Raw genomic sequence first — 22,506 nt, 5'->3', positions numbered from 1 at the left:
AGGCGCTCTGTAACTTAGGCCCTATTTCCAAGTAAAAAATAGGGTTGGGTGTGTAGCTCAAAGGTAGAATGTTCCTGGGTCCCCTCCCGAGTACCACACACAAAATTTTTTTTATAATCTCAGCATTTGGGAGGCCGAGACTGGAGGATCACTGTTCGTGGACAGCCTCGGCCCTCTGCAACTCAGTAAGACCCTGTTTCAAAATAAATACAAAATAAGGCTGGGGGTGTATAGCTCAGAGGTCAGATGCCTCTGAGTTCCATCCCCAGCCCTGAAGAGGGCAGTAAAACTCAGCGGCAGAATGCTTCTGTATTCCAGCCAATACAGGTGCCCTTAACAGCACATTTCATCTAGATACCAGCCCAGCTTCCCTCAACCCTAGGACAAGATAGAGCAGACAAAGGTGGCTGGGTGCAGTGGATTTTATTGATGGTACATTTGACACTAGGGCGCCCTAGGCCCCTCCCCTTTTTCAGGGGGTCTGGGATGGAAACTGGGAGGGGAGATTCTCAGTGTGTTGGGGACTGAGTTGGGGTGGGGGCTCCCCAGCAGCTGAGGGGGCCTCGCTCTCTTCCTCTCGTGTTCTTGCTGGGGCCGGCGGTTCAGGGCTCTTACTCCTTGGAGGCCATGTGGACCATGAGGTCCACCACCCTGTTGCTGTAGCCGAATTCATTGTCATACCTGGAAGATGGTCAGAGCCATGAGGGGCCGTTTCCAGAGCCAGACACCAGAGGGCGCCAGACACCAAGGCACCTTTTACCCTGTCCCCTCCACCCCAGCGGCATACCAGGAAATGAGCTTGACGAAGTGGTCGTTGAGGGCAATGCCAGCCCCGGCGTCAAAGGTGGAAGAGTGGGAGTCGCTGTTAAAGTCGCAGGAGACCACCTAGGGAGGAAGAAGAGCTAAGTTTGGGAGCCCTGTTCAACAGGCTCTCGGGGGACCTACACTGGCCATCCTGGTAGTACCTGGTCCTCAGTATAGCCCAGAATGCCCTTGAGGGGGCCTTCGGACGCCTGCTTCACCACCTTCTTGATGTCGTCATACTTGGCCTAAAAAGGTAAAAAGACGGGACAGTCAAGCTTGAGCCCATGGCAGACTCAGAGGCAGACACCCCCTCCCCCGGCTCCTGACTCACAGCTTTCTCCAGGCGGCAGGTGAGGTCCACAACGGACACATTGGGGGTGGGCACACGGAAGGCCATGCCGGTGAGCTTCCCATTCAGCTCGGGGATGACCTTGCCCACGGCCTTGGCGGCGCCGGTGGACGCAGGGATGATGTTCTGGGCGGCCCCACGGCCGTCACGCCACAGCTTCCCAGAGGGGCCGTCCACGGTCTTCTGAGTGGCAGTGATCGCGTGGACGGTGGTCATGAGTCCCTCCACGATGCCAAAGTTGTCATGGATGACCTTGGCCAGGGGGGCCAAGCAGTTGGTGGTGCAGGAGGCATTACTGGAAAGCAGGAGGCGAGTTAGGGATGGCGGGTCCAGCCGAGGCCCGCCAGCCCATGGCCCGCTGCAGGCGGCCACTCACCTGACAATCTTGAGGGAGTTGTCGTACTTCTCATGGTTCACACCCATCACAAACATGGGGGCATCAGCAGAGGGGGCCGAGATGATGACCCTCTTGGCGCCGCCCTTCAAGTGAGCCTGCAGCAGGACGGGCTGGTCACCCACAGGGGTTCTGGTGAGGGTCGACTCCCTCATCCCAAGCCCCACGGCCACTCACCCCGGCCTTCTCCATGGTGGTGAAGACACCAGTGGACTCCACAACGTATTCGGCACCAGCCTCGCCCCACTTGATGTTGGCGGGATCTCGCCTAGGAAGGGATGTAGGACCAAGTTCAGGAACAGGAGGAACCATGTTTCCAAGGCGGGCAAACCCACCCCAGTCACCTCTCCAAAGCAGTCCCCCATCGCAGGCACCGCCCCAAACCAGAAAACCCTCCTGTTTGGCTGTCCGCACTTACTCCTGGAAGATGGAGATGGGCTTTCCATTGATGACAAGCTTCCCGTTCTCGGCCTTGACGGTGCCCTTGAACTTGCCGTGGGTGGAGTCGTACTGGAACATGTAGACCTGGGGAGAAGGCGGGCATTGACTCAGCCTTCAGATGGCGCTCTACCACCCCCACCCGCAGGGGCAACGCTCACCATGTAGTTGAGGTCAATGAAGGGGTCATTGATGGCGACAATATCCACTTTGCCAGAGTTGAAAGCAGCCCTGCAGACCAGGCGCCCGATACGGCCAAATCTGAGCGGCAAAAGAGAAAGTGTGAGGAGGGGCTTGGGGAATTCTAAAGCTCAGACGCAGGGCAGAAAGCCCAGCAAGTGCAACTTCCTTATATGGAAGTACCTGTGTATGACCATGCTTACCTTCCTGTAGAATCCAAGGGTGTTTGTTCTGAGCTATACTCCCAGCTTTTTATTATTTAATAATTTATTTTTGCAGCACAGGGTATGAAACCCAAGGGCATTCTACCTTCAAGCTATACACCAGCCCTACTTTTTTATTCTTCATTTTGAAACAGGTCTGAGTTGCAAAGGCTTTTAGTAGCTGAGGCTGTCCTTGAACCTGTGATTCTCCTGTCTTAGGCCCCCCAAAATGCTGGGATTACAATGAAACAGGGCCTCACTAAGTTGCTAAAGCTGGCCTCTAACCTGTGATCCTGTCTCAGCCTCCCGTGTGTGAGTACAGGTATGTGTGTGCCACCACGCCCCGCTCCTGTACACCCTGAACCATCCCTGGATCCGAACAATGCCCACATTTCGCTTCACTTAGGTGGATTCAGTGTAGTACTTGGTAGGCAGGAAATTCAAGTTTTATTTTTTGGAGAGAGAGAAAAAAAAAAAAGAGGCCGAATCTGTGGATGCAGAACTCTCAGATACAGAGGACCAACTGTATGGGATTTCCCCAAGCCCCAGAAAGTTCCAAGAGGTCGAATTTTTATCTTCCTTGAGCCCCTGCTCGAGCTGGCCTGGTTCGACAACCTGGCCATAAAAAGAAGGCGCCTTTCCTGTCCAAGAGGTTAACTAGGCTCCAAGGCTTGCCCAACCCCCTTGCAGCCTCAGATCCTTCTAGAAGCATTAGTGTGGACCACACTGCTACCCCTGGGCACAAACCTGGCACTCCACATTTATCATCCCCACCATCCATCCAAGCCCTGGGCAGGCTTATTCCTGCCTGGCCCAGCTTCAGGCTACACCCTTCTGGGGCAGACAGGACTTGTACACTCAGCATCACCAGGCTCAAAGGGCAGGAGTAAAGGTCAGGCAGCTAACTGGACAGGGTTAATATGCCCACCCCCCCTCCAGGTCCCTCCTCCAAAAGGGACAGTGATTGAGAAGGCCTGCGGCTGCATTCCAACCCCCTAATCCCAGGGCTCTCATTTGCTAAACTACCTGTCCTTCCCAGCTCAAATCAGGAGCAACAGATGCGAGTGGGGGAAGGGAGCGGAGGAGAGAAGAAGCCCAGGCCCCCGCTGGCTCAGAAAGGTCACCCCGCTATATTTAACCTCACGCCAGGCTCGAGTGGGGAGATCTGGTTTCTGGAAGATGGAATGGGGAGAAGGGCAGGATTCACAAGGCTTCCCCCGACATCTAATTCCCCCAGTGACCTTTACAGCCTGGCCTCTAGGGCCGGGTCAGCCACAGGCTACAACAGGAAGAAAGGGACTGAGAGGCGGGCTGGCTTTAGGGAAGGGGCTGCCGCCGCTGGAGCCATTTTGTGGTGTAAATTCTGTTTTCTAGCCACCATGACTCAGCTCCCCCTGGCCTGGCACTGAGCCCCAGCTACCACACCTTGCCGGGAGGACACAACTGGACCTGCATAAGCCTGCTTCTTTATTCGCCTTAGAATCATCTAGAAAAAGCATCCCGCCTGCGGGGAGTCAGGCTTGGGGGCTGGACCAGGGTGGGCACGGTCAGAAAGCCGGGATCTGAGCTCCTGTGAGAGCCTAGAACCGGGAAAGCCTTGCCTCACCTGGCTTGCCGGATAATAAAGGGGACTCCACCCTGCTGAGCGGGAGCGGAGGCTTAGTCATCAGCAGGGGGGCTGGGCAGAAGGGCCAGGGCTGGTTTCCTAACGGTGGTTCATTCATTTCCTTCCCCGTTGCAACATGGCGGGCGCGCGGCCGCCCCCCGGGGCTGCAGGTGCCCGGGCCGCGCATCCCGGGGGCGAGCCCGGGGCCGGGGGGAGGGGCCGGGCACGTGACCCGAGGGCGCGAAAGGGAAGAAAGGAGCCCCCGCCCCAGCCGGGCCGGGGGGCGCCGGGCGCGGGCCGCGCGTCCCCGCGCGCTCGGCTGCAGGGTCCTCGGGGTGCGCGCCCCGGGCCGCGCCGACCTTGAGCTCTCCTTGGAGGCGCGCACCCCGCCTGCCCACGCCGGGCCGGCCGCGGCGCCATCCCGCCCTCGGCCGCGCCTCGCTCACCCGTTCACTCCGACCTTCACCATGGTGTCTCCGGGACGCGGCTGCGGGGCGAGGGAGGAAGGAAGGAGGGCGTCAGTGCGGGGCCCGGCCCGCCCCTCCCCCAGGCCACCATGTCCGCGGCGCGCCCGCTCACGTCCTCAGCCCGCACTGCGGCGCCGCCGCCCGCACCCCCGGGCCCGCGCCCCCGGGCCCGCGCCCCGCGCCCCCGGGCCCGCGCCCCGCGCCCTCACCTGGCACTGCACGGGGAGCGGCGCTGTCCGTCGGCAGGAGGAGCAGAGGGCGCCGGCCGAGGCCGCCGGCCCCTTTTATAGGCGCGGGCGGGGGGGCGTGCTGACGCGGGCCCCGCCCCCGCGCGCCCGCCCAGTCACAGCCCAAGGGCGCCGGAGGCCTGAGCTACGTGCGCCCGTAAAGACGCGAATAGCCGGGCCCGCTCGCGTTGGCCCCCTCCCCCCGGGCCCGCCCGGGTCTAGCGATGAGCACGCACCAAACGTGTGGGCTCCGGGCGGGGAGGGGGAGGGGAGCGGCCAGGGCTCCCGGGACCGCGCTGAGCGGGCCGAGGGACCACGGGCCCCAGAACGCGGGTCCCGGCGCGCGCCGGGGGCATCCAGGAGCCGGGCCATTAAAGTTGTTGCAGGGGTGAAATGGGAGCATCTTGGAAACTGGTGGGCTGGGGAATGGAGCCGAGCCCCCGACGGCTCCCCGCTGCCCCCTCCCCTTTCCTTTCAAAGGCTGCGAGGCGGGAAAACTGAGGATCATCCTAGCCCGTTGTGGAGGTGCACGCTGTAATCCCAGCATTCGGGAGGCTGAGACAGGAGAATCACAGTTCGGGACAGCCTCAGCTACTTAGTGAGGCCCTTTTCAATTCACTGAGACCCTGTTTCAAAATGAAGAATAAAAAATGGGGCTGGGGTGTAGCTCGGAGGTAGAATGCCCCTGGGTTCCATCCCCGGTACCGCAAAGAAAAGAAAAAAAATTGAGGATCATCTCCTCGAGGCCCTTCGGTAACACGGGACCAGCTGAAGGATAGGCTGAGGGGTGGCGCGTTAGCCTCTGGCGGGCTCTTCCCAGCCCCCACTTCTCACCCCCCTTCCCTAGGCCGGGGACTTGTGCTGGACACTGGGCAGTGGGGCCCTGCAGAGGAAGGAGGCCCGGGAGGAGGCCGGAGGGGGAGGTCCTGCACAGAAGGTCACGATGTCCTGCAGCCGGGAGACCGGGCAGTCTGGAAAGGAGATAATTGGGGCGGACAAACTCGTCCCTGTCTGCGGCAGCTGCTCTCCCCAGGCTGGGGGCTGGGCTGGAGGAGACCGGCGGCTTCCCACAGAGTCGCTCCTGGGAACCTGAGGGCTGCGCCGCCCAGGCTGGGAGACAGGGCTCCTTTCACCCACTGCAGCCTGGGGCAGGACATGCGGGCGGAAGTTCCTCCCCCGTCTGGGACGTGCGGCAAAGCCCGGAGCCAAGGACTCCCTGTAAAAAGTGACTGCCCCGTGCTGTGCTGGGGGCTGGGCGATCCAGAAGAGGGTAAAAGTGGGAGGTCTCAGGCTCGCTGTGGGTCAGGTTCCCAGCCCCTTACCACTGAGGGAAGGAGGGAGGTAGGCATCCATTCTCCCGCTGGAGAAGGGCCAGGGCTGGCCCGTTAGTGAGCAGCAGGGGAAGGCTGGGTTGGAAGGAATGAGGCTTGGAAAGGGTTACGGTGGGGTGGGTGCCGCCCAGCAGGTGCAGGGCAGGGGGATCCTGGGCACTTTGCTGCGCTAGCGTAACTTGAGACCAGCCCCCTGCCCTTCTAGCTGGAAAGCCTGTGGCTAAGTATAGCCGGCCTGGTGATAACCTTTGCTTAAAAGGCATGGGCACATTGTGCTGCACCCCAAGACCAGCCCCAGCTCCTGGCCTTTCTGGGATGGCCCTCCCTCCCTGGGGCCCCAGAGCCAACGCTGTGTCCTTGTCTGGCAGCCATCTGCGTGGCCAGCGCCCAGGCTTTTCATGAATAGCAAGAGCAGGCCCAGTGTGGGCACAGGTTGGCAAAGGGTGTGGAGTGGGGGTGGAAGCAGCCATCGCAGCTCTGAGGAAACTCAGCTCAGCTTCTGCTTCCTATAGAGGATCAGCCAGGAGCCCCCCCCCCCCCACCAACACACTGCCTTGGAGCCCCTCCAGCTCCTGTCCTAACCCAGGCTCGTTCTGGTTCTGAGCTACCCTCTTGCCCTGGCCTTGTGCTTGTTTCCCATCACTGTCCTCTCCCCACAGCTCAGAGCCTGGGAGCTACTGCTGCAGTGTACTGTTGTCATGACAGCAGAGACAGCAGGTGGCCATGGCGACAGGCTCCTGCCTGCTGCTCCAGGTGACTCAGCAGAGACTGAAGATGACTTGGGGAGCTGGAGGGGGTGAGCAGGCGAGCCGTGCACAGATGGCTTGCCTCTGAGGGGCTCTTGCAGGTGCAGTGAATAAGGAACCCCTGGTACACACCTTGGTTCCTAGAGAGCCGCCAGTCTTCAGGGATAGGAGTGGAGGACACTTGTCGGCGCCTGGAGGACACCAACCCGAGGCTGCAGCAGGGTTTCTCAACCTCAGCACTGCTGACAATCCTAGGTAAAATTTTGTGTTGTGGCTGTCCTGAGCACGCAGGACATTTAGTAATATCCCTGGCTTTCACTCACTAGATGTTCGCAGCACCCCTCCCCCAGGCTGTGACACAAGTCTCCTGGCATTGTCAAATGTCCTCTGGGGAGCAAAGTCACCCCAGGCTGAGAAGAACTGATCTGGAGTCTAGAAATGGCACAGTGCTCCCATGCAGGGCACCTGCCACGTGTGCAGGGTGGTAAGGGAGCACGCCGCGCGCCTGAGACCGGGGACGGTAGGGACCCCGGGGCGCGTCTTCCCTATTGGTTGTCTGAATGTGGGCTAATGTGAAAGATGAAACAAAGACACGCTTAGAACAGAACGTCTAAAAGTATGTAAAAACATTTATTTATTAGAAAACAAGGAGACTGACAATTCAGACAGACTAGTTTAAGAGAAACGCCTTACAATTAAAAGATCACTTATGTATTAAAAATAAGAGAAAGGCAAGCAAATATTTTACAGGGGGAAGGAAGGGAGTAAGATTCGAAGTCATCCCACAAGACATTCCCTGCTCAGCAGGGGTAGGACAGGCACGCTGCTTCCTAGGACCTGTGCCTGCGAGCAGCACGGGACGCTCTGCGGATGGGGGTCGTTTTCTTGGGTGTCTCATCTTCTGTCATCTCTGCTGAAAGCTCTATTCAAAGAATTAGAAGAATAAGAAAAGCTAGAGTCAGAACTGGGTGTGATGGCCCACGCTTATAAATCCCAGCCTTTGGGAGGCTGAGACAGGAGTATCACAGCTTATGGCCATCTCCAGCAACTTAGTGAGACCTATTTCAAAATAAAGAATAAAAAATAGGGCTGAGGGTGTAGCTGAAAGGTATAATGCCCCTGGGTTCCATACCCAGTACTGCCAAAAAAAAAAAAAAAAAAAGCTGGTGTCACAAAGATGGTGAAAATGAGATCTCAAAGAACAAGTGGGACAGTCCCCCACACCACACCACATCATAGAAATAAACCCAAACGGCATGGTGGTGAAGACACCCCAGGCAGCAGGGCAGAGAGAAAGCACACCCGTGGTGCCGCAGCAGGGTCCTGGTCAAAAGCCCCTTCCCGGAGGGGGCATCATACCGTCCTCGCTGGACTCGTCACTTGAGAAGACAACCTTAGGTTTCCTCTTGGAGCTGCGCAGGTGAGTGTTTGCAAGTCGCCGGGCAGCTCTGCTAGGCTTAGGTGTGACGAAGTCACTGTCTGAGGCTGCAGAAGCCAGAGGTTGCTGCCGAGAGGCTAGAAAAGGCAGGAGACATGGTAAGGAAAACGCCAGGGCTCCAGCTGCTCGTGGCCCCGCAGCGGGCGGCCTCCTTACCAGTGGGTGGCTTCCGGGCCGACGAGGCTCTCTGGCCGCCTCCTTGGCCAGCCAGCTCAAGCTCCTCTATTCCATCCAGTCCTCTGGTGTGACAGGCCCGAAGCTTCTGCTCAAATTCGTCTATTACAGCCTGGAGAGAAAAAAGCTATCAAGAGCGGCCTGGAGACACTGTTACTGCATGACCGGAAGGAAAGACCTGGAAGCACCCTAAGTGTTTGCTGCTAAGCGGAAGAAGCCAGTCTGCAAAGGCTCCACACTATTTGATCCCAACTGTAGGACATTCTGGAAAAGACGAAATGATGGAGGCAGAAAGAGATTAGTTCCAGGGGCGGAGGGAGGGCAGGCGTGGCCCAGGAAAGGGATAGTGCAGACTCTGCATGATCCCATTAGGTGGGTTCATGTCACGGTACTTAGTGAGCCCTAAAGTAAACTAGGGACCCCGAGTGGCCATCTGTCAGCGCGGCTCCCAGTCGTGTCATCCACGACTCGATTATAATGAACTGCCACTCCAGCGTAGGAAGCTGACAGTGGGGAGGGCGCTGTGTGTGGGGACAGGGAGCTCTGCCCCTGTACTTACTATTCAGTTTTGCTTTGAACTGCTCTAAAAAAAAAGACTAGACCATATTTTTATTATTACTATTATTATTTTTTGGTGGTACTGAGGGTGGAACCCAGGGGCTTTCTACCTCCAGGCTATACTCCCAAACCTATTTTAGACTTTATTTGGAAACAGGGTCTCACTAAGTTGCTGAGAGCCTCACTAAGTAGCTGAGGCTGGCTTCGAACCCGTGCGATCCTCCTGTCTCAGCCTCCCAAGCGCTGGGATTACAAGCGTGCGCCACCACGCCTGGTCTGGACCCCATTTTAAAATAAAATAAAATAGGGCTGAAGGTGCAGCTCAGAGGTAGACTGTCCCTGGGTTTAATCCCCGTACCACATACAAAAAAAAAAACAGGAGCCGGAGACACAAAGGTCTGGGTTCTGGTCACTCTGGTAATGGATGTAGTCAAGCTAGATAAGGAAGCAAAATGCAAGCGCCTCAGAACAGGGGCCCCGGACAGCGCCCAGGGCTGCCTACCTTGCCCTCGGGCTTGGCCCCGCGGCGCAGCCTGCCCACAACCGACAGAAGAGCACTAAAGATGGACTCATCTGCCAGCTTATCTCCAAAGCAGTCAAAATTGTCCAGCATCTTGCAGAGGCCTCGCTCGGTGAGGGGCAGCTGCGACACACAGTAGGCCAGGTCTCTGTACTGTCGCTCGGTTCTGCAGAGGGGAAGAGCTTTGTGAGGAACAGCTGGAGGTCCATCCTTCCCAGGGTTCTCCCCTGGTCCCAGGGGTGCCACTGGGAACGCCCCCCCCCCAACCCGGGCCCTCAGCACGCAGCTCTCGGGAAAGGCAGGTACCGGGCTGTGCGGAAGCGCTGGCACAGCTTCTCCACCAGGCTCTCGGTCTGCTTGTCCTTGGTGATGTAAGAGAGGAGCTGCCTGCAAGGAGGGGTGAGCATGTAGTTGGTAAGGGATGCCTGGCCGCATGCGCTGACCCTACCCTGGACCCCCAAGCCTCAGCCTCCTCCATCCTTGCCTCTTAGAAGGATGTTCTCAGCCATGGCCCCCAACTGCCTCCCCCAGCAGAAGAGCCCGCCCACCAGCAACTTTTACTGTTAATGGAAATTAACAGAACAGCTGCCATTTTGTGAGCACTACCACCATGTTGGGAACAGCATCTCATTTAATGCTCCCAAAGCAGAAGCCTCACTTCCCAGATGAGGAAGTAGCGCAGAGAGGTCAAGTCGCTGCTGAAGGACAGACAGACAAAGAGTGCAGAGCCGGGGCCGCGGTGCGGCTCAGTAGCAGAGGCTTGCTGGGCATGCGTGAGGCCTGGCCTACCCCAGCACCGTAAATAAGTAAGCAAGCAAATCAGAGCTGGAATTCAAATATAGATTTGTCTGATTCCTAAGCCTGTGCCCTATGTGAAAAACGTGCCCCGAGCCCGGGGACTGTACCTCATGATGGTGTGGAAAGGCTCTTCCTCCACCCCACCCTCGGGGTCCGACAGGCGGCTGATGATATCTGGAAGGAGATTATAAACTGCGTTGCCCTGTAAAGAGAAAGAGTCATGCTGAAGAGATGAGGTGACCGACACACTCCTGCCGCAGGACCCGAGCTGCCGCGCTGCCTCTCACCTTGTGGGAAAGCTCGTTGAAGAAGTTCTTCGCCAGGGCAGCAATCTGAGGCTCGGGGTCGATGAGCAGCACGGCCATCTCGCTCACCTGCCCCTTCACCTTCACCATGTCCTTCAGGATCAGGTGGGTCATCACCAGCCCCGCCGTCCTCCGCACCTGCTTAGCTGGGTCCCGGAGGCTAGGAACGAAATCTCAAGTTATTGGGGTCATCAGGACTTCTGGGAAACACCCTTAACGTGGTAGGAAAGGACCTCTGCAGGGACTTGTTACTCCATAGTACACCATTCTAGAAGCAGTCAGAACGCTGTCTGGAGTTAAAAGTTGGAGTTGGGGAAACAGAAAAAGCTTATAGCCAAAGCATTAGTCTAAAGATCAGTCCCATAGGGTCACGCTGGGCCTGGGGCTCTACAGGTCAAGTATCAAGTAGACCTTGAAAGTAGAGTCTCAGGACACGCACTGACCACAGACTCCCAGGGCAGTCGGGACTGCTGGAGCAAGAGGCGTCTCTTACCGAGCATACAGATGAGGCGTCCAGGGGTCCACCAGGTTGGGGAAGCGGATGGCCAGATCCCCAACGGCAACCATGAGGTTAGACCGGACAACAGGGAGTGAAGACTTTTCTAGCATGGTGAACAGAAGACGAAGCTGGGAATCACAGAAAGTGGCGCTGGGGGCAAGGAAAGGATCATCAGGGAAGCTGTATCATCCCCTTCCTCCACGAGGCGCTGCCAACTCAGGTCCTACCTGATCATGCAGAACTTGCCAAGCGCAAGCGAAGCAGCCGCAGAGAGGTCTGGGTGGCCGTAGAGGCCGGGGCTATTGCAGACTTTAAGCAAGAGGGGGACGAAGGCAGCCAGCAGCTGTTGGCCTGTTGGAAGAACAACTCTACGTCTGTGATGGGTACACCTCAGTTGGGGAGGTCGCCTAGCAACCGTTCTTACCATCCAGCAGCTCCATCTCACAGATGTTGCGGATCAGTTCTGCCTCAGTGTCGTCAGCAGTGGCTCCAACCAATCCCAGCTCCTCGTCCATGGTGGTCTCGGAGCTTGTGTTCTAAAGGGAAAGAAGCCAGGGACCACAGTGATGAGCGGCAAGACGCTCGAGTCCATCCTAACACTTCAGTCCGCACACACAGATCTGAGGAGAGGCGGAGTCTTACAAACCCATTCGCAGAATGGCCAAATGTGTTTGTCAAGAGAAAGAATTCTGCCGGGCGTGGTGGCGCACACCTGTAATCCCAGGACTTGGGAGGTGGAGACAGGAGGATGGCGCAGGTCTCAACTACTCGAAGCCAGTCTCAGCTACTTAGGCTCTCAGCAACTCAGTGAAACAGTTTCCAAATAAAAATATAAAAAATAGGTCTGGGAGTTTAGACAGAAGGTAGAAAGTCCCTGGGTTCCATCCCCAGTACCAAAAAGAGAAAGAGAGAGAGAGAGAGAGAGAGAGAGAGAGAGAGAGAATTTCTAGATTTAACAGGGAAATAACTAGGTCCTCTATATTTGTTTATAAGCTACCAAACCAGGTTTCTACACTTCTTTTTTTTTTTCCAACCTCCAGGTCTGGGGTTGGAACCCAGGAGCATTCGAGCTCTGAGCTATACCCCTGCCCTATTTTTTATTCTCTATTTTTTTTTTTTTTTGGTGGTACTGGGGTACTGGGGTTCCTGGAAGCCCTCCTTCCTCCGGGCTACACTCCCAGACCTATTTTATATTTTTGAAACAGGGTCTCTTACGCCAGCACGGCTGGCTTCGAACCTGCGCGATCCTCCTGTCTCTGCCTCCCAAGCGCGGGGATTACAAGCGTGCGCCACCACGCCCGGCTTTTATTCTCTATTTTGAAACAGGGTCTCACTGAGTTGCAGAGGCCTCAGTAAGTAGCTGAGGCTGTCTATGAACTGCGATCCTCCGGTCTCAGCCTCCCGAATGCTGGGATGACAAGTGTGTGCACTGTGCCCGGCTATTTCTACATTTCTTCATTCATCCTCATAGAAGCCGTAATGGATCATGCGAGAGAGTGGGCTCCAGGCCGCAGGGTCAAACCTCAGCCCAGTGCGGTGAGGCCCTAGGCCTTATCTGTCTGTCTGCAGGACAGTGGCCTCTAGGAGAGGGGCCCACCAGGGGCCAGGCCAGCAGTGAAGGTTGATGGGAGGGTGGGTGCGTGTCCGTTCTAACTCTGCAGTCTGTATTTACCTACAGCTCTCCTTCCTGGTGAGCACAGACACACTGTCCCATCTTTGTTTACACTAATCATTCCCAGGGCAGCAGCAACAAAGAGAGAGAGAGTCTTCATTTTCTAGAGAGGCAGTGATTCCGGAAGGTGGCGCTCTGGCCGGAGGTTGTGAAATACGCTGGGAAGGGCGCAGGACGCTCACCTTTCCCTTGGGGCTTTTGGTCTTGTGCTCCTGTTCTTCCCGAAGGACGCGGCGCCGACACAGCTCTCCGCTCACTGCCTGCTCCAGATGTACCAGCTGCTGCAGGGCCACATCCCCAGCCAGTGAGAGGAGGTTCATCAGCAGAAAGGTGGGCAGCACTGGGACGGCCTCCTCTGGAGAGCCAGGAGGAACAGCACGGTAAGGCCCTCAAACTTACTGAACCAGTGAAGCAGTGAGAGACGGCAGCCAGGGACGCTGGCGCTGCCTGGCCCAACTCCAGCTTGGACAGAGGGAGCGTGCGCCAAGGGGCTGTGCAAAGTGCCCGCCTGCGGGGGACCCAGCAGAGGCCAGCTGCCCTCCGCCCACTTACTGGGCTCCTCCTGGCTGGTGCTCTTCTCCTCCAGCTTCTCCAGGGCCTGCTTTGCACAGTCCTGCAACATCTGGGCACAGATCACCTCGGGGCCCTCTGCCAGTTGGTAAGTGAGGGTCACGGCCGCCTCTTTGAATGGGATCCACAGTGGGTCTGGGTGGGCGAAGCCTATACAGGAGGGAGGAGTTAGCTGTTGACTGCAGCCGAGAGCTCGGTTCTACCCAAAGCCTTTTCGGAGAACTAACCTTTGGTGACCATCTCCCGAAGCCGTTCAAACAACCTGTGTTCTTGAGACAGCCGGAAGGGAGGGTGGCGTTTGCCCAGAGAAGGCTGTAGACAAGACGAGAGCACACGCGTGTGTGGAGGGGCCGAGAGGAGCTCTTCTCTCCTCAGTTCGGGCACAGCCGCTCCACATACCTTCCTCCTATCAGAGATGTTGGCGATGGCGTGGCACACCTGCTGGGCCAGCCTGTAGTCCTGCGGAAACTTCTCACTCATTCCTATGCTAACCAGCGTGTCCAAGTTGCTTCCCACGATCTCTGGCTTTCCTCTGGGGGAAGGAAAGTCAGAGTCAAACGCAGTCCTGGACAGGACTCTGGGTATCAACACCCCAGGGGCACGTATACATGGGACATGGGGTTTCCGGAGCCCTGAAACACTCCAGCAAGGCTGACGCGGGGCCAGCCCCGGGGGCCTCCTGCTCTAGTGAATCTCCTGCTCCTAGGCAGGGGGGCCGGACACTCTCTTCACGTAGGTAGCCAGCTCCCAGCAGGACTCAGCTGGGCCCCCCGAAGGAGAAGGAGCCTCGTCAGCACCCCCCACTCCCGCCTGCCGGGCCCGCCTCACCGTGCCATCATGCCCAGAAGCATCACAGCGGAGCAGCGCTCCAGGGCCGGGCAGGGCGCCTTCTCTGTGGCCCGCTCCCACAGCAGCTGGGTCACTGCGGGTTTCAACTCATCCTTCCGCACAAACTCACAGAGCTGAGGAGAAAGGAAAAGAGCTGAGGCACAAAGCAATTCCCCTTGGTCTACTTCTCTGCAGACAACCGAGAGCCCAGAGTGGGTAGAAGACAACCGAGAGCCCAGAGCGGGTAGAAGCAGTCCTTCAGAATAGAAAGAGAAGAGGCTCAAAATGTGACGTAGGAGCTTGGGGAGGTACTTCCATTTCCATTCTCTACTATTCTCTTAGGCCTTCAAAGCTACACATTATTATTAATTATTATTATTATTATTATTATTTGTGTTTATGTGTATGTGGGTGGAATTGGGGACTGAACTGAGGGGTAGTCTACCTCTGAGCTACACCCCCAAACCTATTTTTTATTTTATTTTGAAACAGGTCTCCTCTCACTAGGTTACAAGAGTCTTACAAATTGCTGAGGCTGTTCTTGAACCTATGGCCTTCCTGTCTCAGCCTCCCAAGTGTGTGCCACCGTGCCTGGCTTCTCCTAACTTTTTATGAATAGCCACTTAGTCCTAACCATCTTTCCTTTAAAAATTTTCTCAAGCCAGGAGTGTTGGTACATGCGTATAATCCCGGTACTTGGGAAGCTGAGACAAGGATCGCAGGTTCACAGCCAGCCCCAGCAACTTAGTGAGGCTCTCAGTAACTTGGTGAGATTCTGTTTTCCAATAAAATAATAAAAGATAGGGCTATGGTGTTGCTCAGAGGTAGAATGCTCCTGTGTTCCACCCCCAGTACCACAAATATATGTGTGTGTGTGTGTGTGTGTGTGTGTGTGTGTATACACACACACACAGAGACACACACACATAGTCTCCTCAGCTGGGCGTGGAGTTGCATGCTTATAATCCCAGTACCCGGGAGGCTGAGACAGGAGGATCACAGGTTCACACCAGCCTCAGCTACTTAGGCCTTCCGCAACTTAGTGACATCCTGTTTCAAGATAGAGATTAAAAATAGGGCTGGGGTACTAACTTGGAGGTAAAATGCCTCTCCTAGTACCCTAGTACTGAAAAGCAAAAAACGTCTCCTGATACCCCTCTCACTTCTTGGGGTGGCCAGCACTCTCCCTTGGTTGTCTACTTCCTACTTTCTTAAATAAACCTCTTCAGTCTCTATAAAAAAATCGTCTTCCTGTACCTATTCTCTAGACCAGTCCTGCCCTTGCTATCGCACCCTGATGGCCCCTCTGGTAACCCTCCTGCCCTGCCCCAGCCCTCTCTAGCCAGCGTGGATGCGGGAAAGCCTCCTGGAGCCTGGCTCCTCCCACGAGCCCTGCTCTTCATCTCCGCGTCAGCCTCCTCTGCCTACTGCAGTGGCTCCCGACCCGCAGCCAGCCTGGGAGCCTCGCAGGCCAGCTGTCAGCATGGGTCCAGGCCTTCCCATCAGAGCAGGAGGCAGCGCGGCAGCAGCAGTGCTCCTCCCAGCGGAAGCCGGCGGCCAGCACCACGGCGCAAGTGCTCCAAGGGGACCTGCAGCCCCACAGTGCGGGTGTCGGCCCCGCAACGCCAGCGTCCTAGACTCTGGATGGCATTAGGGACCTTCACAATTTAGTTGTAAACTACGATCCAACTTTGCTTCCTTTCCCAGGTAACAGTTTTGGGCTAGAACACAACCTTCCTCATTCTGCAACACGGGCTTTTTCTCGCACACGCTCTCCCGTCTCTCTCCAGCTCCTACTCACCTTTCAAAAAGGTGCAAGTCCCGCCAGCTTTACGGAGCGTTCCTCAGCTGTCCTACAGCAAAACTTCTTATTCATCCCACGCTTCGCTACAGCACAGGAAGGCGAGTGTGCTCCCTGGCTTCTGTCTGTCTTTCTCTTCCCAGCACCAAGGGCTGAACGGAGGAGTGCTCACCAATGAATACATCTACAGCCCTTTCTATTTTTTCATTTTGAGACACGGTCCACTAAGTTGTTGAGGCTGAACTTTTTGATTTTTTGGTACTGGGGATTGAACCGAGGGGCATTCTACCTCCAAGTTATACCCCCCAGTCCTATTTTTTTTTTTTTTTTTTGCAGGTCTGGGGATGGAACCCAGAGGCATGTGACCTCCGAGCTACATCCCCTGCCCAATTTTTTATTCTTTATTTTGAAACAGGGTTTCACTGAGTTGCAGAAGGCCTCACTAAGTAGCTGAGGCTGTCCACCAACTGCGATCCTCTGGTCTCAGCCTCCCGAATGCTGAGATTACAAGTGTGCGCCACCACGCCCGGCCCAGTCCTATTTTTTATTATTCATTTTGAAACAGGGTCTCACTAAGCAGCCAAGGCTGGCTGTGCTGTCTCAGCCTCCCAAGTTTTACAAGCATGTGCCACCATACCCAGCTGGGGGTGACCTCGAATTTACAATCCTCCTGCATCAACCTCTCAAGCTACTGGGATTTCGGGTGTGTGCCACCACACCCAGCTGTTTTCTGGAGTTTATGGGCCTATGTCACTAACTGGCTGTTACTAGACAACTGCTTTAACCACTTGCTGAGCCTCACAGAGTTCTCGCTGTAAAACACAGAGTAAACTACTTCAGTTGTTGAAGACAGAAGTTAACACTAGTAAAGACTAAGAATACTGTTCAAAGCTGGGTGTGGTGGCACACTCTTGTAATCCTAGACAGGAGGATACTGCAGGTTCAAAGCCAGCCTCAGCTACTTAGCAAGGCCCTTTGTAACTCAGTGAGACCCTGTTTCAAAAATTATGAGCCGGGTGTGGTGGCGCAGGCTTGTAATCCCCGTGCTTGGGAGGCAGAGACAGGAGGATTGCGCAGGTTCGAAGCCAGCCACGCTGGCTAAGAGACCCTGTTTCCAAAAATAAAAAAGTATAAAATAGGTCTGGTAGTGTAGCCCAGAGGTAGAAGAGCTTCCAGGAACCCCAGTACCCCCCCACACACAGTATTCAGCATTTTTTTTTTTGTGTGTGTGGTACCGGGGGTGGAACCCAGAGGCTTTCTACCTCCGTGCTCTACTCCCAGACCTACTTTATATTTTATTTGGAAACAGGGTCTCACTAAGTTGCCGAGAGCCTCACTAAGTAGCTGAGGCTGGCTTCGAACCTGTGCCATCCTCCTGTCTCAGCCTCCCAAGCGCGGGGATTACAAGCGTGCGCCACCACGCCCAGCTGTATTCAGCATATATTAATATGATAAAAGTGTGTTGTTATATTATTACTAGACTTATTGATTAATTGCTTGACTGTACTGAGGATTGAACCCAGGAGCATTCTACCTCAGCCCTATTTTATTTTTCATTCGGACACAGGGTCTTGTGAAGTTGCTGAGGCTGGGCTAAACCTGTCATCCTCCTATGTCAGCCTCCAAGCCTGAACTACCACACCTGGCTTATTGCTATTTTTATAATTATTATGTTACTGATTTTAGCACCTAATCAGCTGCCTGCTGCATTGTTCTAAAAATATTTGTGGCTGGGTATGGTGATGCACACTTGTAATCCTAATACTTGGGAGGCTGAGACAGGAGGATCCCAGGTCTGTCGTCCAGCTTTAGCTTAGTGAGGTCCTCTGCAACTCAGTGAGCTCCTGTTTCAGAAAAATAATAATAAAAAATAGGGCTGGGGGTTGTAGCTTGGAGGTAGAATGCCCCTGGGTTCAATCCCCAGTTCTGCAACATAAATAAATAAATAAAACTAAACGGAACAAAGATATCGGTGTGTTTGGCTACCAAGTAGACTATGGATTCCTTTAAAGTTGGATGTGAGAGCAGAGTCTTATCCTTTGTGGGGCGGCTGAGTAAATTGCTGAGCATACGGTACATAATTGTAATCCTTGTTGAACGAATAAAGAAAAACCAAGAAGACTTACAATTTCTTCAAGGCACTGAAGGGTCCCAGCTGAGGCATCCATTAACAACAGAGAGAGATTCTGAATCAATGCCTGGGCCTTGGCTCTGTGGACAGAGATCAGTGGGCTTTACAAGACTGGTAAGCTGGATTTGGTTAAATGAGGCATAGGAGAGGCTTCACTCAAACGCAGCTCCACCCTGAGCCCTAATGCCTATGGCTTTGGAACTCCTCTGGAAGGACGCCCCCTTCCTTGAAGAGACGAGGAAAATCCTAAGACCTCAGAAAAGTCAGCAAAGACAAAAGAACCCCACATACCTGGCTGAGTCCCCTTTGGGGTTGAGGTAGAGTTGGCGGTAGGCATTAAGTACCGCTTCCCGGACACCAGGCTCCTTAGACCAGATGAGCGGCAGCATGCGGCGCACCCCAAACAGGGCCTGGGGTACCCCAAATTGGAACACCATCACAAAGAATTCAATCACCTCCTGCACCACTGAGAGGACAGACACGAGTGTCACCCATTGGCTTTGCAAAACTCCCCAATACTTAAAGACGGTGCCCCTCTACCTTTTTCGTGGTACTGGGGATTGAATCTAGGGATAGACTACCTCTGAACTACATCTCAGCTCTATTTTATTTTATTTTACTTTTTGGTTTTGAAACAGGTCTTACTAAGGTGCTGAGGGCCTCACTAAATTGCTAGACTGGCTTTGTTTGAATCTGTGATCCTCCTTTCTCAGCCTTCCATGTATTGGGATTTCAGGTGTACATGACCACACCTGGCTTAAGATAGAACCCTTCTCTCTTTTTCTTTGTGTGGTACTGGGGATGGAACCCAGGGGCATTCTACCTCCGAGCTACATGCCCCGCCCTATTTTTTATTCTTTCTCTCTCTCTCTCTCTCTCTCTCTCTCTCTCTCTCTCTCTCTCTCTCTCTTTCTTTTTGGTGGTACTGGGGTGGAACCCAGAGGCTTTCTACCTCCGGGCTATACTCCCAGACTTATTTTATACTTTATTTGGAAACAGGGTCTCACTAAGTTGCTGAGAGCCTCACTAAGTAGCTGAGGCAGGCTTTGAACCTGTGCGATCCTCCTGTCTCAGCCTCCCAGGTGCGGGGATTAAAAGCGTGCGCCACCACGCCCGGCTCTATTCTTTATTTTAAAACAGAGTCTTACTAGGTTGCGGAGGGCCTCATTAAGTAGCTGAGGCTGTCCATGAACCGCGATGCTCTGGTCTCAACCTCCTGAATGCTGGGATTACAAGTGTGTGCCACCACGCCCAGCTCCCAGGCCCCATTTTTAACTCTTTTTATTTTGAAACAGGATCTCACTGAATTGCAAAGGGCCTCACTAAGTAGCTGAGGCTGTCCACAAACAGGGATCCTCCTGTCTCGGCCTCCCAAATGCTGGGATTACAATCGTGTGCCACCACATCTGGCTGGGCCTGGGTTTTCTAACCCTAGCCCAGTCCTTACTGGGCAAGACTCTGGCTTACCTGTCGTGGTGTTTTCATACATCATCTTGCTGATGATGCTAATAGCCTCTGTAATCTTCCGGGAAAAGCTGGAGGCGTCCTGCAGATACTGCACCAGCATCTCTTGCTTCACCAGCTCGTCGTCCTCCTCGGGTCCCACAGGCTCCGACACCCTGCTGGTGCCTTTGCGGCCACTGCGTCCTGGATCTGAGTTCTCATCGGACTCTTGGGCATTGTTCTTCTGTGAGGAAGATGCTGGGCCTGGACGTCAGAGGAGTAGGGGATGATTTTTGTTTAAGGGAATATGGGAGAATGAAACAGCTACCAACATTCTTGGATCTTTCTTTCCAGGACACGAAAGTATGAAATTAGAACCTATTCTAAGAGATTTTTGTTTCATTTCTTTTCTATCTTTCTTTTTTATTTTTTAAGTACTGGGAAGAGAACCCAGGGGCATTCCTACCTCTGAGCTACACCTTCAGCCATATATATATATATATATATATATATATATATATCTTTTTTTTTAAAATTATTCTGAAACAGGGGTCTCACTAAGTTGCAGAAGGCCTCACTAAGTAACTGGGCTGTCTGAGAACAGGGATCTTCCTGTCTCAGCCTCATAACTCCTGGGATTATAAGCAAGTTCTACCATACCCAGCTATTCTGTTTCATTTCTCAAAAAAAAAAAAAAAGAAAAAAAGAAAAAGAAAAAAAAAAGATTCCTAATGGTTACCATGTGACACTTCAGAGCAGGGGCAGTGCCTCTGGCCTTTTTTTTTTTTTTTTTTTTGGTGGTACTGGGGGTGGAACACAGAGGCTTTTCTACCTCCGGGCTATACTTCCAGACCTATTTTATACTTTATTTGGAAACAGGGTGTCACTAAGTTGCTGAGAGCCTCACTAAGTAGCTGGGGTGTCTTCAAACCTGTGCGATCCTCCTGTCTCAGCCTCCCAAGCGCGGGGATTACAAGCGTGCGCCACCACGCCAGGCACCTCTGGACTCTTTGAGCAATAGGTCAATAGGCTTGTTAGCCAGGCCCATTTCTGACATCAAGTAAATGCTCAATAAATACTGGCTGTGAGCCAGGCCTGGTGGTGCACGCTGTAATCCCAACATTTGGGAGGCTGAGACTGGAGGATCTCGGTTCTCGACCAGCCTTGGCTACTTTGTGAGCCCTCTGCAAGTCAGTGAGACCCTGTTTCAAAATAAAGAATAAAAACTAGGGCTGGGAGCCGGGCGTGGTGGCGCACACTTGTAATCCCAGCATTCGGGAGGCTGAGACCGGAGGATCGCAGACAGCCTCAGCGACTTAGTGAGGATCCTCCGCCACTCAGTGAGACCATGTTTCAAAATAGAGAAAAAATATTGGGCAGAGGGTGTACCTCAGAGGTAGAATGCCTCTGGGTTCTATCCCCAGACCCGCAAAAAAAAAAAAAGAAAAAAAAATAGGGTTGGGGTGTAGCTCAAAGGCAAAATGCCCCTGGGTTCCATCCACAGTAACACACACACACACACACACACACACACACACACACACACACACACACACCAAAAAACCTAGTTGAAATGCTCTTATTTTTTGTTGACTGAAGAAGGAAAAGGATTACCTTTGAAGATAATTCCTAAGAGGTTCAGGAACCTGGTCTCCTCCGACCCCTCTGGGTCTGTATAACTGAATGGTTCAGACTCTTGGAAGCGGTCTGTGGCTTCTCGAGTGAGAATGATGGCCTGCCTGAAAGGACAAGAGCCTGTCCCCACCGTGGCCCCCGCAGAGTCGCTGCCCGCTTTGTAAGGGAGTCTCCCTCAGGATTTCAACAAGCCCCAGAGGAAAGAAATGGACCTCACATCAGACACGCTCGACAACTGGGCTACATCTCTAACCCTCGCCCAGTTAAAAAAAATAGAATTCTGCTGTTAAAAAAAAGTCATTTTAGTTGACACCCAATCAGTGATATAAAAAAAAGAAAAAAAAGTTTTGTTCTAAACTAGGTGTGGTGGCAAAAAAAAAAAAAAAAAGAAAAAAAAAAAGAAAGAGGTCTCAGTAAGTTGCTGAGCAGGCTGCAAACCAGTGATCCTCCTGGTGAAACCCTGTTTTAAAATAAAGAGTACAAGCCGGGCGTGGTGGCGCACGCTTGTAATCCCCGTGCTTGGGAGGCTGAGACAGGAGGATCGCACGGGTTCAAAGCCAGCCTCAGCTACTTAGTGAGGCTCTCAGCAACTTAGTGAGACCCTGTTTGCAAATAAAATATAAAAAAAGTCTGGGAGTATAGCCCGGAGGTAGAAAGCCTCTGGGTTCCATCCCCAGTACCACCAAAAAAATAAAAAATAAAATAAAATAAAAAGTACAAAATAGGGCTGGAGATGTAGTTTGGAGGTAGAATGCCCCTGGGTTCCATCCCCAGTACCACACAAAAATAAATAAATAAATAAATAAATAAATAAATAAATAAATAAGTAACCTTTGGCAGAGATTTAGGAATAGCTGGTTGTTGGCAGCTATCTGGGCTTTTATTGCTAAACTGCTCAGAAGTTCTAGAGTCTTCTCTAAGATCAAGATTCAGACTAGGCCAATTACAAGATAGTATATAAGCAAATCTGTTATTATTTCTTAGCTCACAGAATTTATAATTAGTAAATCATCAGAGATCAGATGATCTAAGCCCTCCCTCCCTCTTCCTCCTCCCTCCCTCTCTTCCTCTCTTTCCTTTTGGGACTGAGAATTGAACCCAGGGTCATTCTACTACCTCTAAACTACACCCCAGCCCTATTTATTTATTTTTTTGTGGTACTGGGATGGAACCCAGGGGCATTCTACTCCTGAGCTATGGCTCCATCACTATTTATTTATTTATTTATTTATTTATTTAGGTACTGGGGATGGAACCCAGGGGCATTCTACCTCTGAACTACACCCCCAGCCCTATTTTTTAGTCTTTATTTTGAAACCGGGTCTCACTGAGTTGCAAAGGGCCTAAGTAGCTGAGGCTGTCCGCGAACCGCGATCCGCCTATCTCAGC

At 53.7% G+C, this 22,506-nt stretch overlaps 2 protein-coding genes across 3 annotated transcripts in view; both read right to left on the bottom strand.

The window, feature by feature from the left end:
• Window positions 1-426: 426 nt before the first annotated feature.
• Window positions 427-2,362, bottom strand: GAPDH (glyceraldehyde-3-phosphate dehydrogenase; the record flags this gene model as incomplete). Its single annotated transcript, XM_080704970.1, has 9 exons — window positions 427-681; window positions 788-885; window positions 966-1,049; window positions 1,136-1,448; window positions 1,530-1,645; window positions 1,725-1,815; window positions 1,966-2,072; window positions 2,147-2,246; window positions 2,349-2,362. 9 exons carry the CDS (start codon window positions 2,360-2,362, stop codon window positions 612-614), a joined length of 993 nt encoding a protein of 330 aa, XP_080561096.1. The 3' UTR covers window positions 427-611.
• Window positions 2,363-7,575: 5,213 nt separating this feature from the next.
• Window positions 7,576-22,506, bottom strand: part of NCAPD2 (non-SMC condensin I complex subunit D2) — a gene marked incomplete at both ends in the record, with an annotated part of 32,784 nt that continues 17,853 nt past the window's right edge. The window contains 19 exons of one of the 2 annotated variants that reach the window (XM_080706320.1): window positions 7,576-7,667; window positions 8,105-8,260; window positions 8,340-8,469; window positions 9,418-9,601; window positions 9,742-9,822; window positions 10,341-10,435; window positions 10,521-10,698; window positions 11,032-11,187; window positions 11,265-11,388; window positions 11,462-11,573; window positions 12,892-13,064; window positions 13,262-13,429; window positions 13,507-13,591; window positions 13,679-13,811; window positions 14,108-14,241; window positions 18,035-18,119; window positions 18,331-18,505; window positions 19,507-19,746; window positions 21,097-21,217. In XM_080706320.1, the coding sequence (XP_080562446.1) occupies window positions 7,576-7,667; window positions 8,105-8,260; window positions 8,340-8,469; window positions 9,418-9,601; window positions 9,742-9,822; window positions 10,341-10,435; window positions 10,521-10,698; window positions 11,032-11,187; window positions 11,265-11,388; window positions 11,462-11,573; window positions 12,892-13,064; window positions 13,262-13,429; window positions 13,507-13,591; window positions 13,679-13,811; window positions 14,108-14,241; window positions 18,035-18,119; window positions 18,331-18,505; window positions 19,507-19,746; window positions 21,097-21,217 (2,622 nt within the window). Of the gene's footprint in view, window positions 7,668-8,104; window positions 8,261-8,339; window positions 8,470-9,417; window positions 9,602-9,741; window positions 9,823-10,340; window positions 10,436-10,520; window positions 10,699-11,031; window positions 11,188-11,264; window positions 11,389-11,461; window positions 11,574-12,891; window positions 13,065-13,261; window positions 13,430-13,506; window positions 13,592-13,678; window positions 13,812-14,107; window positions 14,242-18,034; window positions 18,120-18,330; window positions 18,506-19,506; window positions 19,747-21,096; window positions 21,222-22,506 lie in introns of both variants that reach the window. The other variant, XM_080706319.1, reaches the window with a different exon arrangement.

The sequence above is a fragment of the Muscardinus avellanarius genome, assembly GCF_963383645.1.
Source record: "Muscardinus avellanarius genome assembly, chromosome: 11".
In the NCBI taxonomy this organism is placed as follows: domain Eukaryota; kingdom Metazoa; phylum Chordata; class Mammalia; order Rodentia; family Gliridae; genus Muscardinus; species Muscardinus avellanarius.
Note: the sequence above shows the minus strand (reverse complement) of the source record. Positions and strands in the feature narration are given on the sequence as shown.